The 23,224-nt window shown below is 34.4% G+C and overlaps 1 protein-coding gene across 2 annotated transcripts in view; it reads right to left on the bottom strand.

Moving 5' to 3' along the window:
• AFG2A (AFG2 AAA ATPase homolog A) overlaps nucleotides 1-23,224 on the bottom strand; it is a 338,551-nt gene that overhangs the window by 217,236 nt on the left and 98,091 nt on the right. For both annotated transcript variants that reach the window (XR_009540411.1, XM_060148678.1), the window contains exon 14: nucleotides 10,399-10,525. Coding sequence is in view for 1 of the 2 variants with exons in the window: in XM_060148678.1 (XP_060004661.1) it covers nucleotides 10,399-10,525 (127 nt within the window). In the remaining variant the exon portion in view is untranslated. The remainder of the gene's footprint in view (nucleotides 1-10,398; nucleotides 10,526-23,224) is intronic.

Genomic DNA, 23,224 nt, shown 5'->3' with positions numbered 1-23,224 from the left:
GTGGAAGCTTTTCCTCCTTCATAGCTCCATCCCAGAGGTGCAGGTCCCATCCCTATTCTTTTGTCTCTGTTTTTTTTCTTTTGCCCTACCCAGGTACGTGGGGACTTTCTTGCCTTTTGGGAAGTGTGAGGTCTTCTGCCATCACTCAGTAGGTGTTCTGTAGAAGTTGTTCCACATGTAGATGTATTTCTGATGTATTTGTGGGGACGAAGTTGATCTCCGTGTCTTACTCTTCCACCATCTTGAAGGTCCCCTTCCTTAAATTTATTAAGACTTGTTTCGTGGTCTAACATGTGATCTATTCTGGTGAATGTTCCACGCACACTTGAATGTGTATTCTGATGTTTTTGATGGAATGTTGTGTAAATTAATCGATTAATTTAATATGATTTAATGTGCCATTTAAGGCCACTGTGTCCTTATTGATTTTTCTGCCTGGATGATCTATCTGTTGATGTAAGTGGGGTATTAAAGACCCCTACTGTTATTGTATTACCACCAATTTCTCCCTTTATGTCTAGTAATATTCCTTTACATATTTAGATGCTCCTATGGTGGGTACCTAAATATTTACAAATGTATCTTCTTCTTAGATTGACCCTTTTTTCACTTTGTAATGCCCATCTTTGTCCTTTGTTAGGATCTTTGTTTTAAAGTCTATTTTGTCCGATACATCTATTGCTACCCCAGCTTTCTCTCTGTTTCCATTTGCACGGAATACCTTCTTCTATCCTTATAATTTCAGTCTGTGTGTGTCGTTAGATCTGAAGTGAGTCTCTTGTAGGCAGCATAGGGGTGGCATCATTTTTTTTTTTTAATTCAGCCACCGTATGTGTTTTGATTGGAGCATTTAGCCCATTTACATTAAAGTGATTGTATGTACTTACTGACATTTTAATTGTTTTCTAGTTGTTTTTGTAGTTCTTCTCTGTATCTGTCTTCTCTTGGTCTCTTGCCTTGTGGTGTGATAATGTTTGATTTCCTTTCTCTTTATTTTTTATGTATCTACTGTAGGGTTCTAATTTGTGGTTACCATGAGGTTCATTTATAACAGCCTATTTATACAGCTGTTTGTTTGAAGCTGATAGTCACGTAAGTCAAATTCATCCTAAAAGCACTACATTTTAACTCCCCCCACCATGTTTTATGTTTCTGATGTCATATCTGCAGCTTCTGCAGCTTTTAATTTTGTGTATCTGATAACTACTCACTATAGTTATAGTTGAATTTACTACTTTTTTCTTTTAACCTTCATACTATCTTTTAAAGTGGCTGACACACAGCATTTGGCATATGCTTGCCTTTACCAGTGAGATTTTTTTCTTTCATATATTTTCTTATTTCTAGTTATGACCTTTTGTTTTCTGCTTAAAGAAGCCCCTTTAGCATTTCTTGTAAGGCCATTTAGTGGTGATTAACTCCTTGAGTTTCTGCTTGTCTGCAAAGCTCTTTATTTCTCCTTCATTTGTAAATGGTAACTTTGCTGGGTACAGTATTCTTGGGTTCTAAGTTTTTTCCTCTCAGCACTTTTAACATATCACACCACTCCCTTCTGGCCTGCAAAGTGCCTGCTGAAAAATCAGCTGATGGTCTTATGACTATATATTGACTCTTGAACATCATGGGGGTTAATTTGTGTATAACTTATACTCAGCCCTCAGTATGCATGGTTCCTCCACATCCATGGATTCGACCAAGGACAGACCATATAATTCTGTTGTATTTACTATTAGAAAATATCTGCATGTAAGTGGACCCTTGCAGCTCAAACCTGCATTGTTCAAAGGTCAACTGTAGTTGTTTTTCTCTTGCTGCCTTTAAAATGTTCATTATCATTAACTTTTGCCATTTTAGTTACGATGTATCTTGGTATAGATCTCTTTGGATTCATCTTGTTCGGGACTCTGTGCTTCCTGGACCTGAACATCTGTTTCCTTTCCCAGGTTAGGAAACTGTTCATCTTTAGATGGATGATGGCCTGGATTTCCACAGCATCAGGAGACTTTAGAGCAGCAAACAACTAAATTATTTTTGATACCCAAATAACAGTTAAAAGCCCAAACTCTAGGAGTTTACATTATTCTTTGTTAGGCTATTGCTTGTTAGAAGAGTACAGTGCTCAATTCATGGTATTTCATGCATTTGTGTTGACTATTAAGGAAGAAATGATCATGTCTTCTTACCCTATAATGCAAATGTTAGTATGCTTGATGTTGTTCCAGAGGTCTCTCAAAGTATCCTCATTTTAAAAAATCCTTTTTCCTTTTTACTGTTCTGATTGGATGATTTCCACTATTCTGTATTTCAGATAACTGATCTGTTCTTCTGTATTATTTAATCTGTTGTTGATTCCCTCTAGTGTATTTTTCATTTCAATTACTGTATTCTTCAGCTCTGGTTGGTTCTTTCTTATATTTTCTAACTCTTTGTTGAAGTTTTCACTGTGTTCCTCCATTCTTGTCCCAAGTTAGTAATCATCTTTATGACCATTACTTTTAACTCTTTATCAGGTAAATGACTTATCTTCCTTTCATTAGCCCTCCTCCCCCACCCTGCCCAGGGTTGTATCATTTTCTTTCTTTTAGAATATATTCCTGTCTCCTCATTTTGCTTTGACTTTCTGTTTGTTTCTATGAATTAGGTGAAATAGCTACCTCTCCTGGTCTTGAAGGTATCACCTTGTGTAGAAGCATCCCCTGTGTAGATTGAATGTGCTATGCATCTTTGGCAGGCCAGCTGGAGCTGGAGTGGGTGCAGGCTAGGGGAATTCTGGGGTATAACACGTTGGGGCCACCGTGGCTGGAAGGCTGGAGCTGGAGCAGGCATGAGCCAGGGGGTTCCACAGTTCAACTTCTAAGGCTTAAATGAAATTACTAGCATAAGCCCAAGGCAGTGAAGCTACTACTTAGCAGAAGACTCTAAGGAAAGACCTGGACATTTTAGTTTTGTTTTTCTTTTGCTCCTGATGACTTTAAATTCAATAGCAGTCCACAGTGTGATTGACCTGGCTAATAAACTAACACAGTCCTGGAATGCATTAGCTGAAGCACAGTATTCAGATTAAATGCCTTAAGTGTCTCAGTCAGCTCTGCACTGATCACACTAAAAATTAATTATAGTATATACATTTGTGGATACCACAATTTCAGAAAGAAAGGAACAAATGGACAACATTTCAAGGGGGGGGAGAAAAAGGGTAAGAACGCTGAAGATGGAATAAGGGTATCATATGAAATAAAACAAGATGCCAAACCCGGAGGAGGAATGATTGGTTCGTGAGATGGAATGTAAAGATAAGACACACAATACAGTTTTCAAAAATAAAGAACCACATAGAAGAGGTATTAAAAACTGTTCTTTATAGCATTTTGGAGTTGAATCAGGCTGGTGTGTAGAAGCTTTAGGCAGAAAAACAGCTGCTTGTTCAGTAGACTAAAGAGCTTTCTAATAGTCTGAGACAAAGATGAAGTGGTCTATTTCATGAGTTAACAGGTTCCCCATCAGTATAGGCGAGTAAGCAAAGGATGGAGAAATGAGGGGTAGAAATTTTATAATAGGGTCAATGCATCAGAAGGATAACTAGACTATCACACCTTCCAAGTTCTCTCCAATCTTGAAAAAATTAATTTCTTTTAGAATTTGTGTATCAAGGACAATATGTACTTTATTATGTTATTACTCTTTCTCTAAAAGAAGATTAAACATACTCCTATTTGCACGGTGACATAATCAAATATTATTTACTATCAAATGCATAAACATAGACTCTTAACTCCTCAAAATTTAAATATCTAGCCTGAAAATCTCAATGATAAAAAACACTACAGAGAGCATTCAACTCACAATTATAAAAAGCAAAAAAACCAATGCAACTATAAGACTGAGGTGCCATGAATAAATATTTGCTATTTTTTCATATAATAAAAAACTTCATTTCTATATTTATGGATTTTGGTAAGTCATTCAGTTGGAAAAATAATTATTTAGTCCAAGAAATGTATTTTAAAAGATTAAGTATTAAAAAGTGTTCAAGAAGAGATTGAAGGTATTTTAAAGAACAAGAAGTTAATACAGCCTTCCTACTACTATTGGTTTATTTTAAGCTCAGCATGATATTATTGACTTATATATAATTTATCTTCAGAAAATTTATGCAATACATATATTTAAACAATCTTTAGAAAAATTTTGTGGTTCATGTGTGAACAACAGAAATTAGAGACTTTAGGAAACTGCTAAAAGCTTACAAGGATAGATCAATGGTCAGTAAGCTTTTTCTGTAAAGGTCTAAATGGTAAATAATTTAGGCTTTATAGGCCATAGGTCTCTACTGTAACTACTCTATTACAGTAGTACAAATGCAGTCACAGACAATACATCAAAAATTAGTGTAACTATATACCAATAAATCTTTATTTATGAGGCCCGAAATTTGAATTTCACATCATTTTCACATGTCACTAAATCATCTTTTCTGTCCAACCATTTAAGTATGTAAAAACCATTCTTAGCTCATGGGACGTAGAAAAACAGTTTATGGGTCAGATTTGGCTCACAGGCCACAGTTTGCTGACCTCTGGGACAGACAGTCTTTATCTTAACTTCTAAATGAAATATGACCCACATATGCATACAACCTCTGACCAAAAGTTCCAATACCCCATTCCCGAAGCTGAAACCCTTACAGCTGCTACCATAATAGATATGGTGAAAACACTTGGCGTTTTAAAAAACAAAAAAACACATAAACACTCAGCAACAATAATAAAACTACTTCTAACAGTCCTGTAAAATGATGGTAAAGCTGAAATTGGAAGATGACCTTGGAAGCAGTAGCCCAAGTCTGACCACACTGTGGCTCACCTTCTAACACCCTAAGACTCTCCACATCATTTTGATAAATATAAAAGATCAATAAGCATCCCTTCCTTAAATACTTACAGGAAAGTAAAGAATTATGATTCATTTAAACTTTTAATGTTTCTTAGATCAAGCAGCTTGTTTTTTAGTACTGACTTAGCTGAGAACAGCAATAATAGATGAATGGGACTTTTAATTTATAACTAGGAAGGGTGGGGAGGAAAACCATTCACAAACATATTTTTAACCTGTCTGAAGATATTTTTGGAACACAATTCATTTAAAATTGGAAGCTACATATATTTAGCTTCTCATTTGCTGACATTTCTAAACATGCTAATTTTTTCCATGTTACAAAGCAATCAAAATCAACTTTTAATTTATAGTATTTAAGAAATAAAAATACTGTCATATTTAACACATCAACCCATCTCCCAGAAAAACTGGAAGGAAAATTAATGCCAGTTTATAACTTCCATGAGTTAAACATACTAAGTTAGAAAATAATTCTGAACACTGAATTACTCAAGACCTCTACAAAACTTACAAAAAATCGAGCAATCTGTTCCATGGATGTCTCAGAGCAGAATTTTTAAAATTTTACAAATTTATTATTATAAGAAAACCAGGTTTCAGGCTAGAGATAATAATTACAATAGTAATCATTATTGAGAGCCTATTATATACCAAGCATCAGTACTAAAAGTAATCAAAGGGACTCAATTTTAAAATATTCATAAAATTAAACAATTTAGAAGCTTGTTTAACACTAGGATAAGAAGACATGATCATTTCTTCCTTAATATTCAACACAAATACATGAAATACCATGGATTGAACACTATATTCTTCTAAAAGGGGCTATGTAAGCAATAGCCTAACAAAAAATAATATAAACTCCTAGAGTTCAGGCTTTTAACTATTATTTGGGCATCAAAAATAATTTAGTTGTTTGCTGCTCTAAAGTCTCCTGATGCTGTGGAAATCCAGTCCATCATCAACCTAAAGACAATGTAACTACTTGACATCACAATCTCATTAATCTTCACCTGTCCTTCATATCCTGTCATTCTTATGCAAAATGGACTCTTAAGGATGCAACTTCTCTTCACTTATCTATAAGCTGAAGGAGGAGGGTAGGGGGGTAAAAGGTCTATGGAGACTTCAGGATACCACTGGAGACCCCAAGCAATCACTTTACTCAGCCTAGTGTGCTACATTACAGCTATTGTGTTTGACATGTAAATATGACATAGCAGGAAGTAGGATAATGTGATTCTTGAGCTATGTGTCTCACTTCCCTTGCTGAAGCCCCAGGAAGCTCCAGCTTTAGTTTCCCCAGACTATATTAAACTGAAATATTGTCCAAAAAAGACACGAAAAATGTGCAACATATGGGTCACATAATGATATCAATTTCACTCCTCTGACAGTCCAAGAATTCTCTCCGTTCCAATATACTAACTTAAGGTCATCATGACATAGAGGTTGTGGGTTAATAGGCAAAAGGACTGTAAAGTAAGCTAGTTAATTTACAAGGCCAAACACCTGAATTAAATGTAGCCAAAGTTAGACTAAATGCATTATTTCTTTCACACTAGAACAGTCCTTTTTCTTTCCAGTTTTAAGCCAAAAACAAAATCTCTACCTTTCAGTATCAGCACAGGAAATTTACTTTAATTCTCCTCTTGCCTATTCTCTTCCTACTACCATTTCCTCCAGACAAGACAGGTGGTGAAAACTATGTCTATTCATTTCATAAAAGGAAGTTTTTTTAAAAAAAAAAAATCATCTCTTAAGACTGCTTTGTTTCTAACGGCACATTCAGCGCACAGTTTGAACACCATGTTCTAATCACAAATGTGCTGAAACTTTTTTTATAGTGCTATTAAACAATACACAAATAATGCTGTGTAACAGTTCAGAGAAAAAAATCTAGAAAATATACTTCTGATATAGTTTATACCATCTGAGTAATAACAGAAGTACAGTTAACAAAAAATTCACACTACATATGAATATGGAATTCTACCTGAAATAGAAAACGATTAAAATATTTTTTACAAAAATCACTGATTATTTAAAGTAGTGTTTTTTTGTACCATTACAGACATATGCAGAATTTAGACCATGGTTCAATGTACTAAATTCAAAGTTGTACTTGAAAGCATAGCATATCATCTGATGATCTTGAAGGCACTGCTTTACCACTTAAAAATACTTTTTCCATTTACCAATTTTATGTTTTACTGCCAGTCATAATTATATTGTTTCATCTATTACAAATTAAACACTATAAATTTTGAAAAATTTGAATAGTAAATTAAAAAGGTCTTTAGATCCCCTGACCTAGAAAATTGAGTCTTTGTATCTAATTACAAACACTTTCAATATCTTAATTTAAGTGTGCTCATCCAAGATTAGCTGGTTAAAAAAAAGTTGGATTCCTAATTTTTAAAACTAATCAATGTATGTACATGTGTGTATATATATGAACATGTGTGTATATATATGATGCATGCATATACACAAACATACAAGCATATATATAAATACACATATATATGTGTGTGTTTGTATATGTTTGCACTTCTCTCTGAAGCCTCCTGAAGCAAAGGTTAATCAGTCAAAAGATGTTACCAGTGTGTAATAATATTGGTACTTAAAACACTTATTTTGGACAATTAGGTGGTTTGAGAAACAAGGTATTAAAGGTAACATGTTATAAAGGATCAAAAATATGACTAGAATTTTGGCAAGATATTTTCCAAACTTTAATTTCTCAAACTGTGATATTGGAGACTGTCACTTATGAGTTGACATAATAAAACACAGCATCTGCCTTCTAAGGCAAATATTATTAGCAAGTAAGAAACCTATTTAAAACAATGCACAAAGAAATGTAAAAAAGAACCACTTCCATCCCTTCAATCTCCCGCCTTCGGAGACAAGTTCTGCCCAAAATCCAGTTAATCATTTTCTCCAAGAGAGCCAAGATATCCACAGACTAAAGTATCCCAGGAAGAATGGTAGTCATCTACCATTATCTTTGGGGTTTTGACGTATCCTAAGATGAGGCTGAAAAAAGGTCCAAAACCTTAGAGTGGCCCAAGATAACTTATTATCTCTAGGTTTATATTAAAAATTTCTTGGGGTCTTTTGTATCAGGTATAGGTAAAACCTAGGACAAATTTCACCTTACTGCAAAATACAACAGTTGGGGTTCAATCTAGTTCTTACAGAGGGAAAAGTAAGCAAAAGAGGTAAGTCAACAATTCTACTGTATTAAATAATAGGCTTACTATGTGTCATACATATAAAGAACATGAAAAATGTATCCTTAAAATAAAGGAGTTTAAATTCATTTATCCTTTTCTATTTTAAGAGAGAGTATATGTATAACTTGAAGAAAGATATATCTGGACAAGGCAAGGTGGAGAAATGCTCCATCTGAGAAAAGATAGAATCCACAGAAAAGGACATTTCAAAGGAGAAGGTTTGTAGCCAATCAAATGACTGGCAAAGATAAGTTGGTCTCTGTGAAAGTTGGAAGTTGTTCTTAGTGCCCAGAAGAGAACGCACATAGGGGTTGGGGAAGAAGCTGAAGAGCACTGTGGTAGAAAGAATTTTGCTCAGCCACAAGATTCTGGTCCTCTGCTAGACACACACCTTCTCCCAGTTATTCCATCAAATGTTGGACTAGGTGCTATTGGGAAGGGCTTTTGCAAATGTAATGAAGATCCTGAACCAGCGGACTTGAAAGTAGAGAGATTTTCCTTGGTGGGCCTAACTTGATCAGGTGAGACTTCAAAAGAGACTAGGCTTTTCCTAGCAATAGAAATTTAAAGCGTAAGATGGATAAAATATGATGGAGATTCTCCATCGCTGTCTTTGAAGATGGAAGGGACCACGTATGTGGGTCTCTAGGAGCTGAGAGTGGCCCCCAGCTGACATCTAGTAAGAAAATTCAGTCCTTAGGTCTATAGTCACAAGAAGTGAATTCTGCCACAATCACGTGAGCTTAGAAGAGGAATAGCAGCTCCTGATAACGGTCGGTCGGCCAACACCTTGTTGAGTCCCTGAGCAGACAACTCCATCATGCCACACCCAGATTTTGACCTACGTACAGAAACACTAATAAACGAGTATTGTGTGAAGCTGTTAAATTCGAGGTAATCTGTTACACAGCAAGACAAAATTAATACAAGCACTAAACAAGCTAAATCATACAGCTTGATTTAGAAGAACCCAAAAGGTTTACTATAAGCCCAAAGTCCTACTTCAAGACATGTGTCTAACATCAAAGACATACAATATTAACAAACCAAAGAAGGCCACTATTAGATTAGACACTGTAGAGAAAAAAAACCTAAGAAATTTTAGAGCTCATTAGCCATGGGGTAACCAGGAGACAAATGTCATAAAAATACAATGTATATTTACCTGGATAAAGATGATTCTTGGATTCACTGAAACCAAAAGGTGGGATTAGGTAATCTTTAAGGTCTCTTTCAGCACTTTCTGTAATTCTTGTCAAGACACAATTCTATCTTTTTTATAGACATCAGAGATGTCTGGGCACCAACCCAGATCCTACAAATGCTCATAACTTACCTAGCTTCTTGTAAAACACTGCAGCAGAAAGGGCACAATTTAACTTATTAAGGTTCAAAGCTTTCTTACCTGCATTTGACCAAGGGACTTTATCACACAGCAAAATACCTTCCCACATAAAACCTCTTTTCATATCTTCAAAAAGATGATTTCTTTCAAAATCCCATTGTTAAAACCGAAAGTTTGTATATATGTGCACAGGGAGGGAGGAGCTCATAAGGTCATGGACATGAGGCAATAACAGCAACAAAAAAAAGAGAAACTGGTTCACGCCCTGGGAGTAAATTTTTACTCTCAGTTTAGATCATTAAGTATAAATTAGGCACTTAAAAGTTAAGTGAACTCATTTATTAAAATATGACTTGGGGAAAAGTAGTGGTGGCAATAGCTTGAAAGTGTTAATTTTGCACCTATGTAGCTTAATTTAAGCCTAAGTAACTTCTTAAGAGAAATAAAGTCCACTGTCATTTTTATTCTAATTACTCTGAAAGCAACTGAGAGGCCAGGACTTCTAGAAAGTTGTTGAAAATAACTTGAGTCTAACTAGTAGTAAATAGCTGGAAGCTTACCTTAAAATGAATGAAAATGTTAAAAAGTTCTCAAAATAAGATGAAACACAAAAAGAATTTCAGAACTTAAATACTCTAGGGAAATACACTAAGAATTTAATGCAACAATGGGGGAGGGAATACTCAAGGGGTTACAAAATAGTTTCATTAATACCAAACATAAGTAATAAAAACATAAACAAATTCTTTTCTCAGTTCTCTTCATTTCCTTTAGTTTAATCTTTCAGTATCCTCTAAATGACAAACTGATTAGAAAGTAATTTGACAGAAAAAAAACCTAAAACCCAAAAATCCCCAACATAATCAAACGATCCAGTTCTTGATTTTAAAATGCCCAGACTGGCTTCTTTCTTACCTTGTCTATCCTATCTGGACGGTTAGTAGCTGCCAGGATTGTCACATCCTTTAACTGTTCAATGCCATCCATTTCTGTCAAGAGCTGAGCCAAAACACGATCGGCTACATTCCCAGCACCTGATGAACTGATTTTTAAAAATACAGTTTTAAAAATCTCTTTATCTATCCCCAAATACTCTACTATTTTAAAAAGATCGTATATTCTATAACAAGAAACATTATGTCTTTTTCAAAACATAAAATGCATGCTTCAGAATTCATTACTTGTTGAATTAGATCCAAGAACTAACTATATTAAATCATTTCTTTTCCTCCATCAACAACCATGATTATTTTCTCTCCAATAATGAAATGCTAAGAGTGTCAAATATAAAAGATCTGGGAAGTAAGAAATAAGATTATTTTTAAAAGTTCATCAAATACGTAATTATTTAACTTAATCGATATTTACATTCTTTCTTTCTTTTTTTTTTTTTTTTTTTTTTTTTTTTGCGGTACGCGGGCCTCTCACTGTTGTGGCCTCTCCCATTGAGGAGCACAGGCTCCGGACGCGCAGGCTCAGCGGCCATGGCTCACGCGCCCAGCCGCTCCACGGCATGTGGGATCTTCCCGAACCGGGGCATGAACCCATGTGCCCTGCATCGGCAGGCGGACTCTCAACCACTGCGCCACCAGGGAAGCCCCCCGATATTTACATTTTATATGGCAAATAAACTGACAGGAATTGGGAATAAAAAAATGAATAAGATACAGACTCATTCTCACATGAACCTTAGAGCCTATGCGAGACAGAAAACTCTTTACAAACCTATAGCAAATGGGATATTTCTGACCTATCTTGATATTTTAAAATATTAAGAATATTTTTAAAACACATCAGCAGGTAGGGGGTCATCACAATACCCATATCTAGAGAAATAGGGGGAAAAAAACCATTTTATTTTGTTCCTTTTTTTCATGCACCAGGTCAATTACAAAGCTACTCCTGAACAAACTACACCTTAATTTAATCTCATTTCCTTGATCACAAAAAATTACTGAATATTGATTTTTAAGAAGTAAACTCAACAGGTCTTAATAGTGAACAAAACCCTGATATTACACAATCAAGGCCCCACAATAATAATTCTCATTAGCACTAGCTGGGATTTACTAGCCTCTGTTCAGAATTGGGAAATATATAATAAACATCTAGGTGGACAATTACACAGTGAAAGAGCATTGTAAGTATATTAAACATATAAATTCAATCAGATACAGTTGAGAGTGGGAGGGGGGAGAAGAGGGAAAGAGGATAGAAGAGACACACCCCATACCTTTGTCTTAGCACCCATGACAGCAAGTACACCTTAGTATAATCATCACATAATATATTTAATAATAAGGTAATCAGGATCTCTAAATAAAAGAATTTAGATCTCAGTGTGCATTACAAGTTCAAAAACTTGACACAAAGGAGAGTAGCCTCTAACTCACACTAATCAGACATACATGATGTTGTTACACAAATCATACTGTCAATTAATTAAACGGTTGGTCCTTCCAGGTTGTCATATAAATTACACTGTCAATTTATTAAATGGTCCTTCCCAATGTCAAAAAGTTTGGGACCCAGCAAGGAGCATCTGGGAAGCCACTGAGATTTGTCTTGGTCAACATTAATTCCTGCAAGTAACCAATTGGCTGGTGCATGGATTTGCTGATCTGGGTCTACTTAAGATTAAACATTTTGAATAAATAGATTATATATCTTTCCAAAAACGCTTCAAAATGTAACTTTTCCAAATGTCAGATATGAACATTGCTAGCAAAAGCTCTATGGGCTCCTTCATGATGACTGCAAGCATATAAGCATTTAAGGATGCCAACAGATTACATCCAAGGCCTTTAATTGTATCTACTTTGCTAATTAGTTGTGATCCTACACTACAAGGGGCAAAGGAAGGTCAAACGAACAGGTCTTGGGAGAGTCAAGGTGGGCTGTCCAGAGGTGATGGCTTCTAACCTACGACCCGAAAGATGAGTGGGGGCCAGACCAGCAAAGAAAAAGATAGGGAAGAGAGAGAATACAGAACACTGAAAATGGAAAACAGTTCAGAGTAGCACAGCATAGCAGTAACGTAAAAATGTAAAATATTAGCAGAGAAAGATAAACCAAGGCTGGATGACAAAGGCTTTATTATCCAAATTACTAAGTTTGGATTTTGTCCTAAAGTTGATGGGAAGTTTCAAGTAGAGACATGACAAGATCAGATTTATGTTTTTGAGGACTACAGCGGCTACAGTATAGGAAACAGATTACAAAAGGGCAGTTTTGATATGCTTTCCAGTCCAGTATATAAGAATCTTAGAAGGCTCTACTTCCTCCTAATAACAAGTAAAAAGCTCTATAAACTGAAAAATTAACAATTCTTTTTAGATCCCTCAGAAATGTGAGATCACAGGTACCTTAATCCATTCAGGCTGCTATAACAAAAAATACCACAGGCTAGGTGGTTTATAAACAACAGAAGTTCATTTCTCACAGTCTGGAGGCTGGTAAGATCAAGAGGCCAGCATGGTCAGATGAGGACTCTTTTCCCCTGGCTGGTAACTGACACCTCCTCACTGTGTCCTCACTTACCACTATATTTCTGAAGGCCTATTTGCCACAGTTCCTGTTATCCAGTAAATCATGTCTATCAAGAAAAAACTATAAGGCATACTAACAGGCAAACAAACACAGCTGGAAGAAAGTGAGCAAGCATCAGAACCAGAGAACCAGCAGGAATGCTGGAATTATCACACCAGTAATTTTTTAAAACTATGACTAATATGCTAAGGGCTCTAGTGGACAAAGTAGACAACACACAAGAAAGAGGCAACATAAGCAGAGAAATGGAAATTCTAAGGCTCAAAAAGAATTCTAAGGTTGTTACAACACTATAACAGAAATAAAGAATGCCTTTATTGGACTCATTAGCAGATTAGACATGGCTGAGGAAAGAATCTCTCCACTTAAGTATGAGTCAATAGAAACATCCAAAACGGAAAAGGAAAGAGAAAAAAAGACTGAAGAAAACAGTAAAAAAGTAAAAAGAAACAGAAAAGAAAATCCAAGAACTGTGGACAACAAAATATGTAATATATGTGTACCTGAAACACCAAAAGGAGAAGACAGGTAGAACAGAAAAACTATCTGAAGCCATAATGACTGAGAATTTCCCCAAATTAATGTCTGACAGCAAGACCCAAGAAGCCCAGAGAACGTCAAGTAGGAAAAATGCCAAAAAGCTACACCTAGGCATATCGTATTCAAACAATAGAAAACCAAAGATAAAGAAAAAATCTTGAAAGTAGCTAGAGGACAAAAACACTTCACTACAGAGGCACAAAGATAAGAATTACATCGAATGACTCCTCAGAAAATATGTCAGCAAGGAGAGTAGAGTGAATCCCCATAGGAATGTTACACTACCTAGCACTGGAGAGTTACACATACACCAAAAAAAAAATATTAACCTAACAGCGTTACTAGATAATGATAAAGTTCTAATTTTTGTGACCTACCTAAAGGAATTTGTGTAACATAACTAAATAGCTTTAAGTGAATGGCATACTTCCATCAAAAGAAAAAATCCTGGGCCCATGCCACATCTAAATCTATGTGTGCTTGTGCTTTGCTTGCTAGTGCTTCCTGATAGGAACTATATTCAAATAATGTCAGAACCCATCCTTAGCTATGTTACGTACATTCTCCCTTCTTCCTCCAATGAATTAGTAAGACTGCTAGATGTCTTACTGCTAAGTATGAATGTATTAGCTGAACTTGCTGAGAAGTAAAAAAAAATAGCTACTAGGTTTTGTTTCAGAGTAGGCAAACATCATTGTGGTACAGTGAGAGAAGAATGAGAGGAAAAATAAGGGGGGTAATTTTATTAGAAAGTGCAACAATTCATTCAATACAATTCAACTCATTTATTCAATAAACATTCACTGCCTAGCAGGCCAGACATGGCTTTAGGAAATGGGAATTAAAACATTAAGATGGCAGTCCCTACTTCCTCAAGGACCTTAGAGTCTAGCAGGGAGAAAGAAAACTCCACATTCATTTGCTTTTCCAAAATAAGTAACACAGAATAGTTCCTGAAAGACTGATTCAAGAACTCTGGATAACATCTGCTTTCAGTTTAAATCAAGAACTTGGACAGCATAAACGTAACTAAATAAAACTAGATTAAGATAACTGATTTACCCCATCAGTAATGAAGCAGTGGCTCTAACTTATAACCATGAATGCTCATACTATATAGAACATTTAGAATCTTTTATAGAAAGGAGAGCAATCTTATAGTTATCAAAGTTAGGTTTAGCCAGGGCTAGTACTGAATCTGAGCACCATTCAATACAAGCTTTCCTACATGGTAACATTTGAAAGAAAAATTAAACAATGATATTAAGAGGCTAAAAAATGAGTAAGTTTAACAAATAACATAGATTTATTATTATTAAAATCCACATATTGGTTTTAACTCTTCAAACTTTATAAAACAAAAAATTTGAATACATTTAAAGGCATTCCAAATTTACAAAAATTTTCATCATAAAATTCGAACAGTATTTCAGTATTTTATAACCTTGGATTAATGTTTTGAACATGAATCACTGTAGAAAATAACAGATTTAAAGATGAAAGGATGTCACATACAAGCTTTATTACAAGCACTTTTTACATGAGAGCTTATCAGGGGAAACAATACAACAGTCTTTCAGTTTGAATTTAAGTCATAGGTAAGAAAAAAAAGTTAAGGGGCTTTTTAAATGCCATTTTTAGATGCTGAAAGCACACTGATGCACCACCACATTCAATTAACATAAACTAATCTAAAGTTAAGAATGGGTAAAACATTTTACGAATAGAAAAATAACCATTACCATAATCGCTTTAGACACTGAACCCAACAACAAGCATTAGATATGGAGTCCACAAAAGAAACGGAACAATTAAGCCCAAGATACACTGTTAACAACAAAAGCATAATATTGAATATACACATCCCTAATTCACCCATTCCTCAAAACCCTATATCCTGCAAGTAAAAAGATAAATAGGAAAAGATTTTCCTAGACTCTCATTTAGCCTTTATCCCTTCTTCCTTTTAGTTTCCTCTTAAGAAGAGGAAGGATGCTAGGGAATTAGAATCTGAAACAATGTTAAATTAGCATGTAATCTGGACAGGGATGGGACTGAGATAATAAAAACAAAAATTCACCTGAATTGTAGTAAAACAAAACAAAACAAACCAAAAGCACAGAAATTAAAAAATGGTGAATTTCAGCAGGGATCTGGGATCCATAAGAAAAATTCTAAACCTAAAAATTATAATAACTAAAATTAAGAATTAAAAAGATGAATGTAATAGTAGATTAAACACAACAGAACACAGGATCCTTGAACTGGAAGGCAGGTCAGTAGAAAATATCCAAACTGATGCACAAAGAGAAAAAAAGAATGAAAATAGTAAAAATACATATAGAACCCAGTGGAAAGCCTAAGAAACATATAACTGCAGTCTCATAAGGAGAGAAGTGAGAGAATCAAATAGAAGCCATATCTCAGGAAACACAACCTGAGAATTTCCCAAAATCATCAAAAGTAATCGAAGGCATCAAGAATGGGCTCGGGATTCTCAAATGCTAAAGCCAGTAAAATTATTACTAAACTAAAGATAAAAAGTCTGTGATCAACATTTAAAGTGATCAACAAAAAAATTTTCTTTGCAGAATGATTTCTGTACAGTGGTTAAATTAAAAGAGTTACAAACATGATACTTCTGAGTCCTAAGTATCAACTTCCCTAATGAGAGAAACTGTAGATTTTATGAAGCCATCTGTTTGCAAAGATACTGTTCACTCACTGAAAATGTTAAGAATACATACAAGTGTTCCAGGTCCTATTTTGCTTTTTCTTTCTTTACCTGATCCTGACAAGCCCAATGTGAATTTCTTTTAAAATGAATTGCCATGATTAGGAAACCTCTCTACTTGTGAAGGAGCTGGTTTTCCTTGAGGCAGTGAGTATAACCATCTAAAGGAAAATGAGTTTGGGGCAGAAGGAAACAGATACAATATTTATTTTTTATTTTCCCTGTTTTTCTAAAGTTCTGGAAAAATATGAATTATACTCTGATCAAACACCTTGAAGATGATAACACTATGGGAACAATAATTACAGTTCTGGCTTCTTGATAGACACTTTTTTAAAATAAAATTCAAAGGAGAGACAATTTTTATATATTTAAAAAGTCCAGCAAGAGAACAAATACTTAAGCAAGTTATAATCCACGAAAAATAAAATCACATGGAAGACTAGTTTGGGGGTATTTTTGGGTTTTTAAAAAATTTTTAATTCATGTATAACTGATTTACAATGTTGTGTTAGTTTCAGGTATACACCAAAGTGATTCAGTTTTATATATATACTTATATATTTTGTATTATTTATAATTATAATTATTTTATAATATAAAAAATAATTTAATAATAATTATAAAATAATTGTAATTTATAGATATAATATAGTTATATAAAATGAAATATAAAATTATATTAATTCTATATTGTATTATGTTTAATATATTTATATAATTTTATTAATATATTTAATAATTTTATATATTTATGATTTTATATTAATTTTATATTATTTATATGTGTAACATTCTTTTTCAGATTCTTTTCCTTTATAGGTTATTACAAAAATATTGACTGTAGTTCTCTGTGTTATACAGTAGGTCCTTGTTGGTTATCTACTTCATATATAGTAGTGTGTATATGTTAATCCCAAACTCCCTCCCCTCCCTTTCCCCTTTGGTAACCATAAGTTCATTTTCTATGTCTGTGAGTCTATTTCTGTTTTGTATATAAGTTCATTTGTATATTTTTTTTTTTAGATTCCATATATAAGCTATTTATCATATGATATTTGTCGTTCTCTGACTTACTTCACTAAGTATGATAAATCTCTAGGTCCATCCATGTTGCTGCAAATGGCATTATTTCATTCTTGTTTATGGCTGAGTAATATTCAGAAACATATGCCAAGAAACTCAGAAAGTGAAAGCAAAAATCATTTGATGAATGTCAAGAATCAATAATGCCTTGAATATTCTAGTTGACCACTTCACGATAAACTATGCTGTCAGATTATGATCTATATTCAGCTTGAACCTAATAGTAAATAAATTACTTTAGATTAACAACATACCCTATAAAAGCAGACAGACATATATAATGAGTTATCTTCACATGCTGTCCTAGAGCTGTGCAAGCTGCATGTGCTCTGAATAACTGCAGCTTTGTATAAAGCGTTAACACAGAAAATGACATAAAAGTATGTATCTTTCCATCTTGCCATCATTTCCCAGTAAAAATTCCAAGCTAACATAGGCAACACTCGCTACATCTGTATAGTTTTGACTCAAAACACAGTATTAGAGAAACAAGTGATTCTTAAACTCACAGTTCAATTTACCCTCTGCCAAAAGCAATTTTTTGAAGGGAATTTTTTCACAGTCCTGGATGTCCCCAGGTTATTGTTATAAACATAATCCAACAAAAGAAAAATAAGGAAAATTAATACATGTAAGTTCAAACTTATTCAAGCTAAAAATTAAAGCAGAGAAAATGCTTCTAAACATGTGTCATTTTCTTAAGTACCATAGATCTAGAAATGGTGACAATGAAAACTAAAGTTCTATAGTAATTATAATATATGATTATACAACATAAAGGTTTTAAAATCATTCCAGTAAAACCTTCATTGATTAGTACTCATTAGGAAGCTTACTTTGAATTTGGGAAAGAGCTTTGTTAATCAGTAAGCTTGGGTTCAATTAGTAAGCCTTACCATTATTTTTTTGTGTAATCTTGTGGAAGAGTTACTTAACCTCTCTGAGACTCAGTTTTCTCAATCAAACATGGAAAGACTCATACCACCCTCAAAATTAAATAAATGTATAAAGGATCTGCTGATACTTAGCACAAAGGAAATGTCAACAGATAACAGTTATAAGCATTATCATTATAATTATCACCAGTATACCTGGCTTAATGAAGGGATCTCTATAACATTTTACACATTATCCTAACAAATTAAACTGAAAAAGGAGTGTCTGGCACATAAAGGTTACTGAAATAAAGCATGAACATGATTGAAGATTTTCGGAAGTCAGGATAGCACAGGTCAGCAGATATATGCAGATTCACATTGCCAGTTCTCTACTGAGCTTTACTTAAAACATGGTAGAAAGTATCAAACTTCCTTAAGTTCTTCCATAAAAGCCACCAACATAATTCTAAGATTAAAAACTACTCCTCTTAAGCCCTTCATAACTATGCCCAAAACAGTGAGCCTGATATATAAACTGCTAAAAGACACTTTGTTTATACAAGATGCATTAGTAGGAGCCTGCTATGCCCTGGCAATGAGAATTCTTCTCATTTCATTAGCTGCTCAAATGTAGTGACAATTTGGCTCCTCAGGGTCCTCAAGGAACAATTTATTTTGAACAGCAAAAAGTTCCAGATAAGGAGACCTTTATACTTTCTCAGATATTTTTATACGTGAAAAATGACTTTTTTAAAAACGGCAAACCTTCTAAAACAGAAAAAAACAGAATATACTGTAAGACTGTGTGCTCAGATGCAGAAATGAAATAGAGTGAGAAGAAAACCTCCACTTCCCTGGTTTCTTAGATCTATACCGAAAGAAGTTCTCTTCATCTGTTTTTTCTATCCTCTTTTTGTATCTTCTAAATGAACTCTTTTTGGGGGGCGGGCGCGGGGGGGACGTGGGGGATAGGTGGATACTGACTCAGGCTCTTGATTTATAATGCTCTGTGACTACAGACACATAGGATTTGGAACCCAATGATTTGCATGCTTGCTTACTTGAGAAAAGACTCAATTTGATTCCCCTACAATAAAATAAATGCGACTGAATGGCCTTCTGGCAGAGGGTAACACGGTGATCTTTCTACAAAATTAATTAGTATACCAAGGACGTACATAGTCTTTCAAAATGTTTTGTCACTGATCTAATAAGCATGATCTCATTACTGTTGCTATCCTCTATTATCCTTTGAATACTGTTGCTATCAGCTACGTTAAAAAGAACATTTATCATTTCTGTACCCTCAGCACAACTGACAAAGTTTTGTGACTCTAGACTCACTTTTAAAGTTAGTGTGTACAAAAACCACTGAATTTTTTTGAAAAACGCATCACTTAGCACTTCCTTAATTCTTTTCGGAGCTCTTTGACAGGTGAATGTATTCCAAAGCTTACAAATGATTCTTTATAATGAAGATGCTGATGCTTCTATGAACGTAATGCAGGTGACAAAATTCCAAAAGACAGTCTCAGTGTTTAATTTTAAAATAAAATTGGTTCACAAATGACACTAAAGCATGGTGAAATCATACTCTGCTAACAACCAGATGAGTGAACCTAATCTCTAGTTTCTCTGAGGCTTCATTCCCTTATTCAAAAACTAAATGTCTGGGTTTTAGCACAGAGTGCCTTCTCTGCTAGGCACTGTGCTGGACATCTGAGGTAAGAGGATGAAGATGTTGCCGTTCCCTTGAGGATTTCATAATTATTGGCATGTATGAATGAGGGAGTTAAATTAGGTAAGACATATATACAGGTCTTTCTAGTTTAAAAATTCTGTGTTGGTAATACGGAGCACGTAACTTATTTAATTTATTATTATTTTTTAATTGGAGTATAATTGCTTTACAGTGTTGTGTTAGTTTCTGCTGAACAATGAAGTGAATCAACTATTTGTATACATATATCCCCTTCCTTGTATTCAGAAATGTATTGATCTAGTCAAGTGCCGTTAAACAGAAAGAGGTGAAGCTCATACTGGTCTAATTTGCTACTTGTTGTAGAGAAACTTGGTGGCTATAATTAATGTTGAAGATTAGGTGAAGGGAATTCTTTGGATTCCCATTATTCATGTTGCCTTTGCCCTTTATTTCCACAGATCACTGATAGCTAGCTGGAGTAGCATCGTGAAACTGTTTTATGGACTGAGAAATATTCTTGGCTGACTTTCAAAGCCACAGTAGGAAACAAAATCCATAAAACTGACATCCTAGGAAATCAAAACCAACTCCAAGTTTAAGAACAAATGTATAATCACTAACATAATGAAATGATTTTATAAAACTTTATTATCTGCTAGAGATAGGCAACACAACAATGGAAAAAATGTTCAGCTATACAAAGTACTGAAATTAGACGTTTCCAAAAGATTAATTTTCTTTTCCCTTCGGAAGTCAAGTCCCTTTTCCAAATTATCCCTGTTCAAAAGTCAGAGTGCTGTGGACGGAAGGGACTTTATGATATCTTAAAAAAGGTCAGGAACCTATAGCCAGTCTAAATCTGGCCAGCCAACTGTTTCTTATTTGATTACATATTGTCTATGGCTACTTTCGCACTGTAGCAACAGAGATGAATAGCTGCAATAGAAACTGTATGACCCAAAAAGCAAAAAATATTTACTAACTGGCCTGTTTCAGAAAAGGAATGCTAACCCCTATCTTAAGGAGATCTCACCACCATGATGGTAATTATTACACTGATTTTATTTTTCAATAGCAAACATTTCACAAAAATGATATTTATTTTCTTTCAGCTCCTGCAATAAAATAAAATCCCCTATCATCTCTTCATATGATTTCTAAATTATAGGCCAACAAGTCATATCCAATTCAAATTTTAAAATGTTTTTCTAGTATAATTTTTAAATGTCATAAAGAATCCCAAATGGCAGGCATCTGAATTTGTTTCTTAAAATCTACCCCCCACACCCCCAATGTCAATATTCAGGCTTGAAAGAGACCTAAAGAAGACTAGCCAAACATATACTATCAACACTCTGAACACAAGCACTACTTATGATCATTTTCTTGGTGCATGCAAAATGCAAGCAAATTTTCATTTTAAAAGCAAGATAGCTACAAATGACCTATGTGTCCTATAACAACAAAAAATAACTCCCAATTCCTAGTAAAATGTTGCATCAGGCCATCTCTCTAAGGAAAGTCATTAATGTCAGCTGGTGAGGATGATTCCAAGATCCACTGACTAGCTGGAACGTCCCAGACAGAGGAAGTTGTTCTAGGAATCTCTAGATTAGTCTAGTGGCCATTTCCTCAGTCGGAGGAGACCGGGCCAAGAGAATACAGTATATGGGGAATCACCCTATCCTTCTTCACTTCTGGGGACAGAAGTGTTGCCTAAGACAAAGAGTGACTGTTGATTTACTGCCCAGCGTGCTCTCCCCTCCCCACTATAACCCTGAAAAAGGTAAAAATTTAAGCTAGCTAGGAGGCAGGGCAGAATACTAGAACCAACTGTGTAATATCCTACTTTGCATTAATGCAGGGGCCTTTTTATGAATTTTTTTCTTCAGCTGTAAAGCACTTAAAACAGTTTCTAGAATACAATAAGCACTAAATAAATGTTACCCAATATTATTAACTCAGTATAATTCAAATCTCTTCCCTACGTCAGTGCCTTACTCCCTACCATAGTATCCATTTTCCAAAGAGCTATGCTACTTTAACAGCATTTTCAATTTTCCCAAATATTTACAGATCATTAAAGCACTTTGCAAAGGGAATCTTACAACATTTCATCCAACTCACAATATGAAATAAGACTAAAAAATCTTATTCAGAACATCCATAATTTAAATGGGCATACAGAAAAAGAGAAGTAAATATCAGGCTTACTTATTTTTCAAGTCCCAAAGAACTTAAATGGGGCAGGGAAGAGGAGAAAATAGTGGTTGTAAGTAGACACTTTTATAAACATGAAAAATCTCTCTTTCTGAAAGCACAAGTATTTCTAAAGCTAAGCAAATAGTATGTCTATACTCTATTTAATGTGCAGATTGCAATCCTCAGTTTCATGGCTAATTTGAGTAACTTCAAGTAGTCAAAATAATTGACGTAACATGCACAGGACAGTACGGACTAGTATATATCATAATTCATGGCTCAATCTGTTAAACAGCTTAAGTGTGGAAATCCAAATCTTGATAAGAAGAAACAGTCATCTTAGGCACTGTCATTTTTGGACTAGTCATATTATTAGTTGGATCTGAATGTTATCATAGAAAATCAGAAGAAATGAAAGCAATGAATATTCTACAGCCCAAAATTATATAGAAAATTTCTAGCTTATGGAATTTTAAATTTTTCTATGTTTCCCTATGTTACTATGTTTCTTATGTTCCTATATTTCTTTAACAATGTATAGAGTTGGTTTAGTATTTTCGGAATTTCATACTTTTGCTATCTATCAACAGCTGTGCTTTCAGTTTCTAGAAACTGTGTCCAATTCAAATAGCTGAAGAACAAAAATATACGTGTGAAGCTTTTGTTTGTTTTTGTTTTTAGGTTACAGCACTCTAACTAGATAAAACAATAACTTTCTAGGTAATGTTGGCCCATCACACAATTATGGGGAAAAAACAATCAAAATATCATTCTATGAGATTCTTATGGCTATAAAAACCAAACTATATAAGACTTAGTGCAGCTAAAGTACAACTAAAACTCTCTACTTTGGACTATTAACATTACATTTGGTAGTTCAGCCTTATCATTGTTTTCTGAAATGTCAACTAACTTGACTGAAACTTCTCTATGCAAAGGAAACTACACAGAATTTACCTGTACTTTATCTGAATGAGCCACTGAGGAAGGGCTCACAATATGATGAAGACTACTAGTGGAAATGATATCTAGAGACTGCAAATTATTAGC

Source organism: Lagenorhynchus albirostris, chromosome 4, assembly GCF_949774975.1.
Source record: "Lagenorhynchus albirostris chromosome 4, mLagAlb1.1, whole genome shotgun sequence".
In the NCBI taxonomy this organism is placed as follows: domain Eukaryota; kingdom Metazoa; phylum Chordata; class Mammalia; order Artiodactyla; family Delphinidae; genus Lagenorhynchus; species Lagenorhynchus albirostris.
The sequence above is the reverse complement of the archived record's forward strand: the minus strand, read 5'-3'. Positions and strand labels throughout refer to the sequence as shown.